Source organism: Phyllostomus hastatus, unplaced genomic scaffold (genome assembly GCF_019186645.2).
Source record: "Phyllostomus hastatus isolate PE091 unplaced genomic scaffold, TTU_PhHast_1.1 phas_contig_283, whole genome shotgun sequence".
Lineage (NCBI taxonomy): Eukaryota > Metazoa > Chordata > Mammalia > Chiroptera > Phyllostomidae > Phyllostomus > Phyllostomus hastatus.
In genome coordinates this window covers 14,200,942-14,220,153 of record NW_025333833.1, presented here as the reverse complement: position 1 = coordinate 14,220,153, position 19,212 = coordinate 14,200,942, and the positions used below count along the sequence as shown (strand labels likewise).

Below are 19,212 nucleotides of genomic sequence, written 5' to 3'. Positions count from 1 at the left end.
TGTGACATCTTCTTTATGAGAGAAGACATAGAAAGTCATCTTGAGCGTGAACTAACTTCTAAAATCAACATCTTGGTGAATTTCAGGTTAAATGAGTCATAAGTCTTTGGACGAAGATTTTCTGCTTTAAAAAGAGAAAGCACTTGGAAAAAATGTCAGTTTGGTTTTATTAAAATGGAAGTATTTGAAAAATAGGCTTCACTAGTGAGCCTATCATATAACAAGTTTCTGCACACATTTCTGTAGTCCCTTCTGTGAGTCTGCAGAGCTGCGGTCCCCACGGGCCAAGTCTTAACCATCGTCAGAAGCATTAGCCTCCATAATCCTTCCCCAGAATGATATATATTGTTAAACAACGCACAAGGTGGAAATAAATATTTTCACAATAGTTTGAAGGCAATGTCATTTACTTTGAAACTGTATTCTTAAAACTACTTCTCCCAGATGAAAGCTGAAGTTAGCATTATTTGCCTGATAGAAAAAAAGGGTCTCTTTTTACTCTGACCCTTTAAGACTTGACAGTGTCATGGCAGGCAGCTCGCAGTCTAATTTATATAGAGTAACGGTACAGTCAAACTTTTATATTTGATTTTAACGCATAGTGACTACTTACTAGCTGTGTTCCTGGTTGTATGGCTTCATTTTTTGACAGTCGAGTACACCCCTGGCTCCTGTGGAAATATCCCAGTCTCTGTGCTATCGATCCTAAAATCTTTATCGTCTTCTCTGCCCTGCTAACGTTAGCTGGGTATTGAAGGATTTCCCTGGGTGTCTGCACCTGTGTGTGCCTCCAGCACGCCAAACCTATCATGTCCCAGTTTTAAGTACCTTTGTCTTTTCTGGCTGCTCTTCCTTCCCCTGTGTTTCCTCTTCAGTGGCTGGCACCATCTCCCCAGTGAGGGCCTCTGGTCATCCTAGAGCCTTCCTTTCACTCACCACACCGACTCACTGGCCGTTAATGCCTGATGCTTCTGCCCCTAAAATGCTTCTTTTTTTTTTTTTCCGTTCCAGCCCTAACTCAGGCACAATAATTTTTTTGCTGGTTCAGAACAAAAGTTGCTAATGGGCTTCTCTGTTGGTCCTTCCTTTCTGCCACTAGATCTTTCTGTGCGTATAGTCAAACTTGAGTATAGGTCTTACCTGTCTATCCACTTTCACCTACTCCCCATCGCTGCAGGAGCTGCTCCTTACCACCTGACACAACTCCCTTCTTCTGTTCTTCTCTCCTACCCCTCTGCTCCCGGGCACGCGTCCATACATAGCTTTAGCTACTACTAAAAACCTTCCGATATACCACACATGTCCATCTAAACTTTTTCTCTTTTGATCCTCATCACTTAAGGCTCATTTTCCTGTCTTCACACCCTCCCCCTTCTGGAGGTATTGTAAACATTCTTTCGTCTGTGTCCTCTCCTAGCACAATTTTATTCTCTTTCACTGTCCCTGGGTATACCCCATTATGGTTAATTGTCTATGTGAGGCTTTCTCGGGCTACATTATGAATTTCTCAAGAGAAAGCCTTGTTTCCATCTCTTGTTTAAAAAAAAGTCCCTGTTCAGTGTTTGGGATTTAATAATCGCCCTATCAATATGTGCTGAAGGGGGGATGTGCTGAAATGTGTGCACGTTCTCATGGGTGCAGTTACTGTGCCTATGGGGAAGTAAAGATTAGAATAAAGCAAAAAGTTCCTTGGCCAGTGTTTTCCTTGAAAGCAAGGGGTTTAAATTTATGGCAGACATGGGAATTACTCTGAAAAGTCAGAGAATAGTGAATGGCAGTATCACCTGCAAATTACTGTTTAAACAAGACCCACTGTGGCATTGTCTCTGGCATTTGTTATCAATTTATTGTATTGATGATTTTTTAAATAAGAGCCACTCTCTGTCCAGGGTGGCATTGAATTGATTGGTTAGCACGTATTAACTGGTTACTATGACTTGGTTGGCAGTAAGGTGAAATTTACTCAACGAAATGCATACTCAAAAAACGTGTCATCTCCTTGTTAAAACAGAGGTGGAAAGAGAACTTTAGTAAAGTACTAGATGTCATGATAAGACACATTGTAAGAAAGAAAAGAGAAACATGGAGCAAGAGAAAATCACGATGGCCTGGAGAATTAATGAAATGCCTTATTGAGGAAAACTTATTCCACTGGCTCTTGAAAAATAAATAAGGAATACATGAGGGAGAAGGAGAAATTCCGTACAAAGAGAGTAACGTGGTCGACGGACGGATGATCGCTGTTCTGCCAGCCAAAACTCAGCTGGGGATTTTAGCAAACGTCTCTACTGTTACCGTTTACGAATTGGAGGCTATTTCATTCCACGTTGTTTTCTATCTCACAGGCGGATCGGACATCGAATATCTAGACCTCTATAAGCCTGTCGTGTGGTTCTGGATCCTCGTGGGGCTCGCTTACTTCGCCGCCGTCCTGAGCATGATCGGGGACTGGCTCCGAGTGATCTCGAAAAAGACGAAGGAAGAGGTGAGAACTCAGAAGCTTGCACAAAACACTTCTATTTCGCTAATATAATAAAAATGAAAAAAAACACCTTTTTTTACATTTATTTAAAAAAATATTTGTTTCACATAAATTTGTTGTACAAGGCTATCCTATAAGTTATCATTCATTCCCTTACAAATACTAAACACTTCAATGTTCCAGATGCTACCTAGGTGCTTAGGGTGATTTGTAATAAAAGAGGTGTAATTAAAAATTTTTCATTACATCTTTTTTGTTTTCCTTTTTTCCTTAAAGGAACAAAGTAAATTTTATTCCATAAAGGAAAGTACAATAGGAAATATTTGTGTCAACATATTTGTAGCATGAAAAAGTGAATATATTATATAATATTAATTTTTTCCTATTTTAGTCACTTTATTTCCTTTTTTGTTGTATCTGTATAAATAATATAAACGTGTTCTAGTCCCAATGTGCACACACACATATGTGCCCCAGAGCTGTGTGCGTTGGCCAATTTCTTTATATATGAATTTCAGCTGCTCAAAAAGAGATCCTTTTACCTATTTTGAACAACTGTATATATAGAAATGAACATTAGAATTTTGGCTCATGACATTTTGGAAAATTTAAATCCAATTTAGAAATTGTATAGTTTGAGACAGAGAAAGAGAGAAAAATCGTGGTTATTTTTGCTACAATGTATTTTCAATGTACTTTTAAGAATCTTAAGATGCTAAGGGAAAGAAGAGATTGTAAATAGGAACTATTTTTGATGACATAGCTAAGAAGAGAACTTCTCAAACATCTAGCCATAAATTGGCTTCCTTTGAAATGGTTTCTAAAAAACACACACTTGCATTTTTAGAAAAAATAAAACAACTGCGCAGAATATATGTCTTATAGTTAAGAAAAGCGTTATTTTGTGAAATATATTGCACACATATTATAAACATACTATACATTATATGCATGCATGCATATGTACATACTAATATTGTGGATGGATCACAGTTAGAAAGCCACTAAGGAATGTATAGAATGGGGAAATTTTATCTTTATTATGTTGGTATATTTAATTAAATATTAAAGAATATTTAATTAAAGTTTTAAAAGCTGTATGTTAGAAACCAGTGCTTCTGGGAATGGGACTCTCTGGTGCAAAGCATTAGCGCACTTTTCTGGAGTAATGCGATAACCATCTGTACAAGTGCTCGGGCTGCCATCACAAGACCCCGCAGACTATGCAGCACAAACAACAGAAATGTGTTTTCTCCCAGTTGAGGAGGCTGGGGGGCCAGCAGCGATGGGGTCTGGGAGGTCTCTCCTCAGCTTGCAGATGTTGCCTTCTTTCTGTGTCCTCATGTGGCCTTTCCTGTGTGCACGCGCAAGGACAGAGAGAGCTCTGGTGGCTTTCCTCCTCCTCTGAGGACACCACGCGGTTGGACCAGAGCCACACCCTTCTGACCTCATTTAACCTTAACCGCCTGCCTTAAGGCCTTATCTCCAGACACAATCACGTTGAGGGTCAGGGCTTCAACATATGGATTTGTGGAGAATACAGCTCAGGCCATAGCACCATTCTTTGAAATAAACTTAAACATCTACATTGATTGGTTTATTTAATAGGAAAAACAGGTTTGTGTGTCTCCTGAGGACTGATCTTCATGATTCTCAACCAAAAGTATGAGATGTATCATTGTGTTTTCATGCTTTCAAATGCTGAAAAGTAGTAAACTATTTTCTTTTTGGGCTTCTGCCTAGCCTTGGGAGTAACGTGTTCTTTCTGGTGACCACATCTGTAGGAAGCTCATGTGAGTGAAGGCCATGAGCAAGTTCATGTGAACCCTCTGGAGCTGCAGCTGCTGCAGACAGCCGAGCCAGTTGAAGTGGAGCTGTCACTCTGAGCAGATGTGTGCTTTCTAATTGAAGATGCAGTTTAGGGAAGTGACAAAATCAGGTCACACATTCAATGGAAAACGTGAAGAAAGGAAGGGAAAGATCACCTATAATTTATCTATAGATAGATAATCAGGATCAAAGTCTTTACAGATGAAATGCTACTAGAATTTCTACAGCACTGGAAAAAAGATTAGATCATTCTCATTTTGGAATAGCTGACGAAAAGGCCCAATGAAATAAACACCAACTAAATTCATTCTAGTTGGCGTCTTTACCTGGGTGAGCCAGGCCAGGGGAAGGTTCAGTATATATTCTTTACCGTCTAAGTCATTCCAGATACTCCAGCTTGCAAACACTTCCTAAGTGTTCAGAAGCAACAAGGTTATTTCTAGTTTTCAGTTTTGATGGATGAAAATGCTAAACAATTTCGATAACTTGGAATCTGCCCCATTAAAAAATGTGACTAGTACAGAATATAAAAAACACAAACTAATATATAGCATCAGCTTTCCAGTGGAAAGCACTAAAACCCATGCTTTCCTTGAATAAAAAGATTTTGACAAATAATAAACTCCAATCTTACATATTTTTAAACAAATAATCTTATAACAATTCATATGGTTCTATTACATTTTAAAAACAGATATGATATATTGCTTAATTAGAAACATATCGCTCTAATCATATGTGGTCCTATTTCTGTTATGTTAAAATATATTCTATTTCTGACGAACACTAATTTTAATGAAAGTACTATGTTTAGGATTAAAGAGAAATAGCTTTTAATGGACATGCTGAAATAAAACATGTTGGTATGGCTAATCCGTCTGGACTATTTAAAGAGGAGATGGTTAGTTGGCACAACCCTGCATGATTTCAGAAATGTCACATATGATTATAGTTGATGTGCATTCCTCAAGGAAAATAGAATGACCTCAGTCATTTTTCCATGGAGGCCTACAACTTTCTGTAAAAGTGTTTGTCTCATTATTTTTAAAGCTGTAATGGAGAGTAGGTCCATGTGTCACACTAAAAACTGATACGATTATCTTTTTCTATGAAGCCGTACACCCTCTTCTGAAGGACCAAGGTTTTCATTTAGAAAATAAAGATTATTTAGGTATTCTAGATAATACAAGAATATATCTGAGGCAGGTGTAATAAAAATAAGATGTGATCACAACATTCAGAAGGTAAATTCCTAAGCAAGCAGGGAACAGTGCATCCTGCGTATGTGCAAACCTGGATCAGTTTGCTACTGCTTACATTCCTCGAGTGGGAAAGGCCTGGATTTTCGTCTAGTTCTTGTAGTTTTGTAGATGTACCACAGAGTTTGGAATGTTCCTGTCCATCTGTGAGGCGGACACCACCGCTGCCCCTACCACAGCATGGCCGCGTGGTGGTGCTACAGTTGGCCACAGCGAGCGGATGGCCATGCATCAGTCCTTAACCAGTATCGTTTCCTTAGTCTGGAGGCGTCCACACAAATGCAGATGCTCTCTAGGAGATAGACCTCGCATCACATTAGGGAAACTCCCTTTGGCTGGGAAGCTCTAGTGCCAAGAAGCCTTGAAAGACTGTTTCTAGAACTTCTTATTTGGCCCCAGCATCATGAAGAGCCTGAGAATATGGAGGGATGTAGTTTTCTTCTGCTGGTTACCTGGTGAGAGAGCCTTTGGTCTTCTCCAAAGGTCATGCCTTTCCATGACAAAGCTAGTGCTGGGAGGCTCTTGATCTTGTCTGGCGATGGGCAATCATGGAACAGTCGCAGCCTGGGCCCTGGAAAGTCTGTAGTACAGTGCTTTATCATTGTGTCTTATGGGAGAAGTGCTTTACATAGGAATGGCTTTAGATGCCATTTGAAATAAGACTTTATTCTGAGAACCTTAAGGAGCCATTGAAGGGTTTCAAGTCGGGGGAATGAATGATCTTGTCCACAGCAAGGAAGGTGGCTTAGTTGGGAGAAATTATTGCCTAGAATAGGGGTCTATTATCTTGTTACAGTGGGACAGAGCTGAAGGCAGAGATTTCAGAATTGTTTGGGGGATAGAAAGGATAGGGTCTGGTAACCCAGTAGGTGTGGGCAGTCCAAAGAAAGCGGGGATGACATTTGTGATTCTTGCTTTGGGTGGTATTATAAAACCCAGGAAAATGAGGGGTCCTGAGTAGGTGGGAGGAGGATTGAAAGTGTCATTTTGGACATGTTTTCATTGATAGATGTGTGGCTAATTCAAGTGTGGATGACTGGGTATGCCAGCCTGGAAGGTTGGGAGGATGGGAGCTAGGGAGCCGGTTGGAGGGCGGGGGGGCCCTGGGTGACCGTGACGTACGTGGCAATGGGAGCTGCGACTACAGACCAGTTCACCGAATGAAGGTTTGTAAAGTAAGTCGGCAAAAGAGCTAAAAATGGATCCCAGAGCAACACCTTCATTTAAGAGGGTGAATGTAGAGACTATAAAAGTCTGTTTAGCAAATAACATAGTCAAATAGATTGATTCATGATTGATTCATGTTGGAAGGTCAAAGGAGTTGAGGTCTTGAAGAAAAGACGGTTACAGTAATGGATCTGAATGACCAGGGGGGAAGAAATGGAACCCAAGGAAAGGCCGACACAACAACATAAAATGGAGAAACAGTGCAATTAGAATTTCCAATGAGGTCGCGCTCCAGGGATGCCACTTCCGCAGAAACAAATGTAAAGTTGCCGCCCTGGAATTGTGCGGAGGAGTGGGCACATCCGAAGGTACTTCTCTGGGCAGGCACGTCAAGCACAGTCCCCAAGGGCAGCACTGATGGTATATTTTTTGGAATGGGAGCTCTTGGAGCACAGATAATGGAAAACTGTGAACAGTGCCTCCTGGAGTGGTGCAGTGTAGCAGCCCCGATCCTGGGCACTGTGGGCATGCATACGTGGTAAATGTGGATGGTGGGCAGCAGGGCTGGAGGCGTGAGCTGTGGAGGGACAGTGTCAAAGCAGCAGGAAAGGGAGAAGTCTGGAGGCATGGAGACCAGTTAGGGGATTATTTAAAGGGGTTAATTCATTCCGAAGTCATTCACTTACTCATTCATTAGGAAGATACTAAGGACTCTGTGATGAGCACCCTGTCAGGCTCTGGGAGCAGCTGCTCACCTGTGGCAGCTGAGGCCGATCTCTGTATTAGAAGGGTTGCATGGCTGGTGCATTTCCTTACTGGTCTTTACAGTGTTTGCTCTTACTTTTAGAGATGGAAAAAGGAGTTTTGAATAAGAAGGTACTTAGTCTTTGACAGGTTCAAATGGCCTGCTTGTACTTTTTCCTTTTCCCTCCCTCCCATCTTCAGAGAGCACGTCAGACTTTGTGGTCATTGCTATGATTGCTGACGTACTCGGGAGAGGGAGAATTACTGTGTAGCTCCAATTTTTTTCTTGGTATTTTTGTTGTTCTCTTGTTGAGAAACTAAAGCGACTAGGAACGATTGTTGGGCACAATATACAATGATCCTAAGACTTCACAGGTTTGTATTTTAAGTCACATAAAATAAAATAGAGGCAAGCAGTGTCACGATGGGCTATTAAAAATAGGGCATGTGTACAGGTCTCTGTTTTCTGTCCCACTGCACTCTGGGGAACAGATCAGAGTAATCGGACTCTGAAGTTCCTCTCCTGGTCTGTATTTGGTTCTACCTACTCATGCCAAGGAGGAAATTCCCTCTCTTTCCAGTCCCATACTTGGCTCAGAAAGTTATTACTTATTTAGTAAATGGGCCATTGGAAAGGAAAATAAAAATAAAAACAAATAATATAAAATAATAATATAAGACTTGAAATAAATTATGCTTTGAGGACACAACAGTAACTCTCGTGTGTGAGTAGTGTCTAATTTCCAAGTGCATTTTGTGAACCATCAGATCTGTAGAACCAAGACCCCCGACTATGTGCCTGTGTCATCTTAGTGATATGTTGGATACCATGAACCTTGGAGGGTCCAATATTAGGGAGTTTTTTTCCAAGTCAAAATATATGCCAAAAATAGGATTTGAGAGTGGTAGAAGTAGAAATGCTTTTCTTCTGGAATATACTTTATGTCTTTAAAAAATATTAAATATGATAATGATGTGAAGTCCCCAGCTGCCCCATAATGGCTAATAAGGACACTGTAGCACAGGGAGGTAAGTCAGGTGATTTGCTTCAGGTCACACAGCTCTTCAGTGGGTGAGGGGTGGAATCAGTAATCATCCCAGTGGGATTTGCTCCTGGGTCCAGCCTTCTAGCCTTTTTTGCTATGCTGCATTCCAAGAGCTCAAGAAGTTGGTTATGTGTTTTTGTTATTGTCCTTCTTTTCTTCTTTTCATTTTACACATAAGTAATGTCAACACATTAGAAGTAAGTACCCACATCTAACTCATCTAGTTGGGTTACTATGTAGCTACAAAGAAGAGCTTTATGAATAGTTTGGTCCCTAATTGTGTTCCCATATAGATCAGTGCATCTTAAAACATACAATTTTAACATTCTTCTAAATGAATCGAATTAGTTTCTATGATCTCTGGAAAAAATGCCTGGGCTTTGGAGCCCATACAATTGAGATTTAATTCTATCTTAACTATTTACTAGCTCTGAAAACTTCACCAGAAAATACCTAATCAGAGGGGATTCTGAGTCTCCATTTTCTTTTAAAATGAGAGTTAGCCTCCTTTATGAGATCGCTTGGAGATTCAGTGGGTACAGTGTGGGATGTGCTAAATGCTTACTAAATGCTTGTTCTTTTCTTCATGGGTTTCGGAAGAAATTAGTATCAAATATTTTCCCACATCAAATAATCCTGTAACGTTCTAAGATTATCACGTCTACATCATTATATATTCTACATGACCATCAAATGCTGAGAATGCTTACATGTCTGAACATCTTGTTGAAATAGTAAGTAAATGCAAACCAGAAGGTAAGGGAACATTAAGGTATATTGTTGCTGGAAGTTAATAGCAAACCCTGAATTCAGAATAGCCTGCAAAAAAAGTAGGTATAGGACTTGTAAATATGTTGCATGGTCTGTGCACTTGAAAACTAATTCCTACATTAAATGCTTTTCTTAGATCCACCCATTACTATCATCTTAGTTCTTTTCTAGAATGGGAGCCATACGTTTCCTCGTGTCCTGATGTGACTGCGTAGAATCCACTTGTATTTTCCTTTTGTGAAACGAAGGAAGAGCGTTTCAGTTGTTGCTTTAAAAATAAACACAGGCAGGAAGATTCCTTCTTTTTTTTCATTTTTAGATTTGAGGTTGAACTCTTACTGTTTCTCAATTGTATCTTCTTTTTGCTTCAAGTATTTCACAGAATGCATTCTGGTAGTGACAATTCAGAGTCATTTTTTCTATTCATTTGTTCATAATAGGAAAGTAAGTTAATAGTTTTTGCCTCAAAACACTTTGTAAGTAATTTCATTTTCTTTAGCTGCAGAGCACATTATAGGGATTTAATGCATCAAGATATAATGCTATCCATCTCTTTTGACTGTTTGGAGACTGCCATCTGCTCTGAGAATTTGTATGAGGGGAAGCAGCCGCTATGAACTTTGCTTTTAACATTGTTTTTGGATTTTCTGCATCAAACCAATGTATTTTGCTTGCTGTATTTAGAGCTAAAATCAATCACGTTCTACAAAAAAATAAAACCTATGTTTGGTGAGAACACAAGCCAGGGGCCAACAAAATGATTTTATGTTTAGTTTCTCTTCATAGACGGCTCTTTCTAAAAGAATATTTGTTTGTGTTTGGTTTGACCTGATAATAGGGTGGGAAGGGGGCATTGAAGTTTAGTGATGGATTATTTGATCACCTTTTACAACGGAGTGCATTATTTCTTTTGTGTTCAGTGGGTGGGATCCTACTTGTAGTAACGGAACTTAGTTCTTCCTGCCCGAAACTGATTTGAACCAAAGAACAGCTTGCAATGAACAATCTGTCTCTATGTGCACACACATACACACACGCAGATATAAAATCTCCTCTTTGTGAACAAAGGTGAACTCTTGTTCTTCTTTATGAAATATTCCAATTTCTCTCCCCTCCGAGGCACATGTTAGCACTGCACTTCTCTTCCCCCCTGTGGTTGGTGAGCCGTATGAATAGTTCTGGTCAATGAACTGTGGACATAACTGTGTGAGAAAATGGGAAGGAGATTGAATGGTGCCTGTGAGACCCTCAGGAGCGTATTTGCCTCAGGCACAATGACCACAGGAGGGCACGGTGCCATGTCAGCCTGGGTCCTGAGTAGCCACAATGCTCAGGGCACCTGCTGACGTGTCAGGGGCATGTAGCATGAGAGAGAAATGAACTTGTCCTTGAAAGCACTAAAGTTAAGGGGCTGTTTGTCCTAGATTTTAATCTCTCCTATCCGCACTAATCCAGTAAAACTCTATAATATTTTTGTTGCTTTATTTCAAGGAAAGAGTTTAAATAACCATCATTATGATCGCCATCATCATTTGGGAGATTTAAACTTTATGCACTATGCTAATATTTGGTGAATTTAATTTTAGTTCAGTTTGCAAATCTCTGATAGACTTAGATATATTATTTAAAATGTGTTATCTGTATTTATCTTATTTAAGATTTGCTAGTGGTTTTATTTAAATAGAAACATCAGGTAAGAGTTGGAGTGAAGTAGAGAAACCTGCTTTTTAAGGAACCTGTGGGTGGATTTTAAGTTGTGTGGAGACCAGTCACCCCTGCTCCTGTGAAAAGGCGGTCTCAGATGTTGAATAATATTGAATCTGTTTTATCTGCGAGTGTTCCAAAAGAAAGGATCTTGAACTGATGTTCTTTCATGAAACCAATAAATAAAACCAAAGTAATCATAGATATAAAAGAGCAGCATATCTTTATATAATGTTTTGAAATTTATTAGGTTGAACCATATGAAATCGTTTATATTCAACTATTTTTGACTTTAAGAAGAATCACAATTCCATATGGTTCAACCTAATATTTTAAGGAACTGTATTTATAAGCCAGTTTCCACAAATATAACTTTCCTACTATAATCTATACATTAGAGTATGATCTGTATACTAGGCCACATCACATTTGGCTAGACATTTCTGGTATCCTTTCTTTAGTCATTGCTTGGCTAAGAACTTTTCAAAATTCTGTTTTGCTTATGTATAAACTGATGATCTCATCTCCACTCAAACACAAATTTGTTGTACTTGGGTGTTCCAGAAATCTATCTCTGCTACCCTTGTCACTCTAGACTGTAGTTCGGATCCCTTCTCACTTGGCCGTGTCGTAACTGCTTCTGACACCGAAGCTCCCTCGGGGGCCACTGCGCTCCGGTCGGGAATATGCATTCCCCATGCTCTTCCCCGTAGCCCAGCTAAGGGGTGGCTGAACCAATACATATCTTAATGAAAGGCTTGAGGGTAATGTAAAGGAGTTACAGACAGAAAAGGAAAACTTCATGCTACGTAATCACACAATATTGTTCCTCGAGTCCATCAGTCGTCTTCTCAAAGGGGCCCCTCTTGGCCATCTTGCTCTGCAATCCCTGGCTTGGTGGCATATGGCAGGGGTCTGCTTATCACTCAGGGACCCAACCAATGGAAGGCCATGTTGACACAATAATAATACACTGTATAACATGTGTGCGTATTACGTATAACATATGCAAATATACTCCTCCCCAAAATGGAAATAGGCATTTAAATTATTAAACATGATACTGGATATTTCAATCTGAAGCAATTTAATATGGATGGCCTCCTCAGGTAAGTTTGTTCCCAGGAACAGTGGATAGGTACTTGACTTACGTGTCTGTGATTAAACAAACAAGCAGACGTACAAACAAACACAAATAAACAAACCCGCTCTCCAAAGTAGTCAGCTTTGTAACGAAGGACGCCCAGCTACAACAATACACTCTGCCTCTAGCATATGTGGCTGCTCGTGACCCATGAAATATCTTTTTTCCCACCTTTAGAAGTAAGCAAGACAAAACAAAACGCTTCTCACATCTAGCTGTTTATGCTTGCCATGCATCATTGTTTTTCACCACTCTGGTTTTACTCTTTTCATAATCCCTCTGCAGCAACAAGCACTTAGGTATCTTTTGAGCACAATGTTTATATGAAACATTGCCCCAAAGTTTAGTGGAAAAAATCAACCATATTGGGAAATCTTACTATAGAAAGAAACTTAGTTCCCAAACTGGAAACTATGTATATGAATGTGATGATATTTTTCATGTGATTTCTCACTAATACCAAGGTTTGCTGTGTGTTGATGGACTCTTCAATTTCTTGGCGCTATTCTGAGGAGATAAGACATTTCTTTTAGTGAGGGTATTTTTATGCCATCCGATCTTTGTATATATATGCACATATATATACATTCATCTTTATACATAAATGTGAGTGTATCTACATAGATACACTCATCTTTATGCATAAATATATAATATATAGACACGTATACATGCATACTCACCTTTATTCCTATTTGAGGCATTTCTGCCACGCTTTGAGAGGCTGTTGTATAGACTTAGCTTAAATATAAATTCAGTTTAAGGCCTACTGTTTTGGGTTCAATACATATTTCAGAATTAGCAATAAAGGCTGCAAGGACATGTATATGTATATGCATATGTATATGTACATGCATATGTATATGTATATGTAAGCAGGGCAAGATAAAAATTGATTTCCTATTTTGAAGCCATGTGCATTGCAACATGCAAACTTTGTCATAAGTGTGAATTAACCAAAAGGCAGTAAGTATAGTCTAAGTTTCGGATTAGAAGAAATAAGAATTTCATCGAGTCGTGTTTCTGGTATGCATGATGGGGATTGTTAGTGCCACTTGCAAAAGGTTCTCAGTGCAAGTGACTTCAGTCCATCACTGATTGGTTTGTTCATCAGACATGTTTTGACTGTGATGGTATTTCAGACATTTTACTAGGCATTGGGAATAAAGGTATAGAAAAGTCACTGCATTTGCCCTAGAGGAGAAATTTATAGGCAACCATGTACTAATAATTACTACGGGGTAGGTGCCACAATAGAGACATAAAGGAGGTACATCTGGTGCCTTGGTGCACAGAAATGGAATTACTAAATATAATTGGATGAACTGGGGGAAACTACCTAGAGAAGGGGATATCCCTGACTTTCTTTCCCATTTTACATTTAATCCGATAGCATTGATCTGAAAAAATATTCAGTCCTATGGCATCAATCTTCAGTGTATCCAGAATCCACCCGCTTCTCACCTGCTCATCATCCCTTTCTGTGCCACCATTAGCTCTCCCCTGGATTATTTAAAAGCCTCCTAACATGTCTCCTGCTTTCTCCTTTGCTTGATATAAAGTCTGAGCTCAACTAAGATGCCAGAAGAATCCTTTGCAACAAGTCATATGATATCATTTTTCTGCTTAGCAGCTTCCTGATGTCTTTCCATTATTTTCAGAGTAAAAATTAAAGTCTTTGAAATAGCATTAAGGGTTCCACATGATCTAGCCTCCCTTACCCTAATTTCTGCTCTTACTATTCTTTGTCTTCGCTCACTCCCCTCCAACCTCACTACCCCTCAGCGTTCCTCCCACAGCAGGCCCGCCCTGCCCCAGTGCCTTTGCACTGACTGTTCCCTCCTTCAGGGATGCTTTTTCCCAGATACCTGCCTAGCTCCATTGCTAATGTCTCCAAGTCTTTTCAACAACATGAATGTCAGAGGTTTTAATATTTTTAAGTACATACAGCATATTAATTTCATGAGTACAACAGAATGATTCCATATTTGTATATATTATGAAACAATCACCACAGTAAGTCTAGTTCAGGTACATCTGTCAGTATACATAGTTACAGCATTTTTTCTTGTGATGAATATTTTTAAGATACACTCTCTTAGGAACTTATAAATATGCAGTACTGCCCTGACCGGTATGGCTCAGCTGAGTGGGTATTGTCTCACAAAGTGGAAAGGTCGCAGTTTCAATTCCAGGTCAGGGCACATGCCTGGGATGCAGGTTTGGTCCCTGGTCCAAATGCAATTGATGATGTTTCTCTCCTTCTCTTTCTCCCTCTCTTCCCCTCTCTCTAAAAATAAATAAGTAAAATCTTTAAAATAAATAAGTAAGTAAATAAGTGAGCAGTACAGTACTATTAAGCATAGTCGCCATGCCGTACACTATATCCCTTGACTTACTGACCTTATAATTGCAGGTTTGTTCCTTTTGACTCCCTTCACCCACCCATTTTACCTCCCCGACCCCCCCACCTCTGGTAACCATCGATCCATTTTCTGTATCTATGAGCTGGCTTCCTTCCCTCCTTCCTTTCTTCTTTCTTATTCCATGTATAAGTGAGACTACCCAGTATTCATCTTTCTCTGACTTATTTCACTTAGCTTAATGTCCTCAAGGTCCATCCATGTTGTGTCATGCTTCCGTTTGACTGGAATAAAAATGTTCCTGGCTTTGGGATGCTATGTAGTTTCAGGCCTATGAAAAGTGAACATGTTTTAGATAGTTTGATATCCCGGAGAGACAGCAGTTTGCTTATCCTACACAGGGCCAGTGGGAAAGCTCACAGGCTTCTAGCGGTTCTGGTCGTGCAGTGGGGCAGCGGGGCATCATCAACAGTCTGGGAAGGACTTATGGAAACCGACCAAGTCAGAGCACTCTTCTCATTTCAGACAAGCAGATGCAACCTTACAAAAAAGTTCCCCCAGTTTTATCAGCATTGTAAGCTATGGAATTACTGGAAGTGATGGTTATATAGTCATATGCTGTGGCTGGATCTCGTAAAACAGTACTTCCTTAACACAAATAGAGGAAGTGTTAGAAATATAATTTGAAGTTGCCTCTAGAACCCCTACCTTGCCGAATAAACGGTGGGTTCTCCTGATTAGAAGCAGTATAAGATGAAAGCATGTAACTCAGAAGTGGTGTTTCAGAAGTTCTTGGGAAATGCGCAAGTTCTAGAATTTAATATTTGGTAAATATCCTGTGATTAATCCATTTCTCCTGTTATCTTTGTGAATCTTTGCAAGCATCCTCATTTAACACTCCCAGTTGGGTCAGAAAAAGGTTTAGACGTATATATCTCATCATTGCCCCTCTGAACCAGTGTACTAATAAAAATACGTTTCATTTGTCCACATGGGGCACCCGTGAATAGTATGATAGTCTCACGTTTTTTAAAGCGCTCAGACAGCTGGGTATTTCATTCCACATAGTGGTCATCTAGGTGGCGTGTCTCCTATTAGACAGCCTAGCAGTTCGAAGAGATTTTTAAACTAGTGAAAAATGAATTGGTTATGGTAATTGACAGTTTTTTTCTCATTCCCTGGAATTTTCCACCTTCTGTTATTCAGAATGTAGGAGCAGCCAACTTTTACATCTGAAGGAAAATAAGATAAGGAGGGTAGTGAGAGGGGAACTTGGGAATATTAAAGCCTTTGAGAGCTTTGTGATGAGCCCTGAGGGTGTTATAATCAGACCTAGGCGAAAGTCCGGCTCACACCCCACTCTGAGCCCTGGTTTAATGTGAGCGATAATGAAGCTGGGTTTGCAATCATCATCAAATCAAAAATAATAAGGAACACCGGCAAGATACACGTAGAGGTGTTAGGAGTTGTCATTTCTTCTCTCTGCCTTTTCTCACCTTCCTGAATATTCCTTACCCCTTCAGTACTCATCATAGCGCAGGCTTCATAAAATAACCAAACCGAGGTATAATAGAAACCCATTATAATACAGCTGTCTGTTAAATGGATATAGACAAAAATAGATCAAATCATGTTCTCTAAAGCATAAAGTGCTATCATAGGTGCTATACATGAAAGCCAGCCTGCTGGAGGAAATTAGCAGTGGAAGGAAGGGGTCCCGTTTCATTGTCTCTCTGGGTAGCGTTCTTTACCCTTTCTGTGGTCTGAGCAGATGCTCTGGACCGCTCGGACTGCTGAGCAGAGGAGTGGAGGCGTGCATGCCCATCACGCTGCCTTTCCAGACACTGTTCAGAAGCATTTGTTGAAGGGCTATTAAAACATTGGTCTTTCACTTGCCTCTCCCAATGGACACTTGCTGTGTTTTACCCTTACCCTCAGAGGAGTTGTTTTTCCCTAATTCCAAATCTGTAATCAGTGGGCTCAGCTGGGGAGACAAGTCCACGCATTTCTGATATTGTATGTATGACACCCTCGTACTCTTCTCGGGTGAGAGCTGGCCTGCCCTGCTGTTACTTTCTCAATATTTTCAGTCCCTCCTTTTATCTCCTGTCTTTTCTTTCTGTTTCTTTGGCAGCCTCATTACAGTGTGGCCAAGTTAGTTGAAATACAGCGGCACGCTGGGAAGACTGAGCAAGTCTCAGTGCTGTAGAACGTGGCAGTGGTTTCCCAGGTTTGGGAACAGTGGCCATGAATACTCGCTTCTGGGCAGTGGGGCCGGTGCATTATTAGGCCCTCTCTGCTGCCTTGACTTGTTGAAATTGAGCGGGGGGGAAACTTTTGGTTTTGCATTCTTTTCCAAAGTGCGTGGTCACTTTTGCTTTTTTTTTTTCCTTAAAATTTTCTATGCTTTCATAAAAGAATAAAAGCATAATTCTCTATGGTCCAATTTAAAGGTGGAGCAAAGGAAGGGCATTCAATGGACCAGGCCATCTAATAGAAATAGAATCCAAAACACAACTGCATGACACATATGTAACTTTAATTTTTCTTTTTTATTCTTTTTTCTTTCTTTTTAAACTTTCGTTCAAGTACAGTTGCCTCCATTTTCCCTCCACCACTCCCTTACCCCAGCCATCCCCACCTCCCACTGTCAATCCTGTCCCCCTTTGGCTTTGTCCATGTGTCCTTTATCCATGTTATTAGCCTCATGAAAGAAGTAAAAGAAACAGGTGAAATTAATTTTAATAATATCTTTTACTTAACCTAATATATCTAAACTACTATCATTCTGAATAATATAAAATTTGTAGTTGAGATAGTCTATATTGCTTTGATAGTAAAATTTCAATATCTGGTATATATTTTATATCCACAAAACATCGTAAATCAGACTGGCCACGTCTGAAGTCTCCAATAGCCAGAATGGCAGTGGCCACTGAAGTGGACAGCGCAGCTGAAGACTAATAGCGTAACACAGATCATAGTCTGTGTTATGGAATAGGGGCTAAGAATCTCTGGCAGTAATGTGTTCAAAAACAAAGCTGCTGCTTCTGTGCTAAGATTGAACTTGGCCTCCCAGAATTTTATTGTCCTTAATCGATAGCATTTTAAAGAGTTCAAAAATAGAAGCATAAAAGGCTAATTGCAAAGGCAGTGAAGTGTATGTGCAGATTAATATTACGTGCTGCTTGCCCTATCTGAAGTAGTTCTTGGAGAAGATCTTTGCACGTTATATTGCTGTTGCTCCTCCCTGCATTTCATCTTTGTCAAAGTGAACAGCTATATGTGGATTGTCAAGTATTTCAGAGGATTTCTGTAAATGTTGACCACCCACGCCCAAGCAACTCTACATGGGAGAGTTAACTCTGTGAGAGAAACTTCTGAGAGCAACTTCCCCTTTAAAAAAGAAGTTGGAAATAGAATTTTCCTGGATCTGCTTAGACCATATTGAATCTTTTCCCCCACATTTCACTTGCAAAGTTTAAATATGGTATTTTTAAGTGGACAGAGCATGTATTCAGAGCAAATGCACGAGCCTCTGAAAATAATGTCAACAAGGAACAATGAAATGAAGACTTGTTTTTTCTCACACCTGTGGTAGTCACGTCTCAACCTCCCCTTCTGCAGAACCCCCAGCTGCTCGTCTGCAGCTGGCCCTGGCACCGACTCTGGTAATGCACCTGACCACAGCCTGGGGCAGCCCCAGGTTCCCAAGGCACTTTTTCCTTCGACTTTCGTAGACAAAAGGAGTAGTATCTGGCACCTCCTGCAGTAGACTTTCCACTCGGCTTACATTTCAAGAGCACAAACTGGATTGAACAACTTTAAATTTGAAAATAATCACCTTTAGTTTGGCTAATGAACTCAATATTTATGCATCAATATGTGCGATTTAAATATGTCGATAAATTTAGGGTAAATAATTAAAAGAAAAAGCAGTGAATTTCTTATTCACTGTAAAATTACTACTCTGTAAACTTTTGTGGGGAGATAATTTGAGATTTTTGTGATTTTCCTTTCACCATAGAACTCTCAGTTTAAATTATACTTATTCACATCAGTACAGACTCACCGATTGATGCTGTAATCAATGGCTTATAATCTGTTGAAATCATCATTTATTTTGATCTTTAAGTTGTCCCACCGTTGGCCCTGGGAGAGTCTTCAAGCTGTCTTCTGGGTCTTCTGCCTGTCTTCAAAATTTGGGGGGCAGTTTGTTTTTGTTTTTTCTTTTAACTTTCTGGCACAAGCAGATGTTTGGGCTCAACTTAAACACTTTCTCTGCCCTCTCCCTGGAATCACTCATTTCTCCAAGGTGTCATGGTTTCTTTTAGAGGATGGTGGTATTTACAAATGAAGACGTGGGTGCTGGTCACCAAGTAGACAGAGCTAAGGCATGTATTTTGTATTTATGCAAATACATATTTCCATCGATATTTACTTCATATCTATCTACCTTGAAAACCGTGGGTTCATACTGACATCTCTAATTCCAATCTGGCACATAAATTCCTTCTAGTTTTCTGCAGTTTTATGTTTGTCATTCTTTTCTCTTACAGAGACTGCTGTTAATCTCATTATACACATGTATATATATTCCTCTTCCGTTTCATTTTTAAAAATTATGTATTGGTTTCAGGTATACAGTTTAGTGGTTAGACAATCATATACTTCACAAAGTGTTCCCCTCAATATTTCCAGT

The 19,212-nt window shown here is 39.8% G+C and overlaps 1 protein-coding gene across 3 annotated transcripts in view; it reads left to right on the top strand.

Moving 5' to 3' along the window:
- KCNK2 (potassium two pore domain channel subfamily K member 2) overlaps positions 1-19,212 on the top strand; it is a 149,749-nt gene that overhangs the window by 113,533 nt on the left and 17,004 nt on the right. For all 3 annotated transcript variants that reach the window (XM_045838555.1, XM_045838554.1, XM_045838553.1), the window contains exon 6: positions 2,346-2,485. In XM_045838555.1, the coding sequence (XP_045694511.1) occupies positions 2,346-2,485 (140 nt within the window). The remainder of the gene's footprint in view (positions 1-2,345; positions 2,486-19,212) is intronic.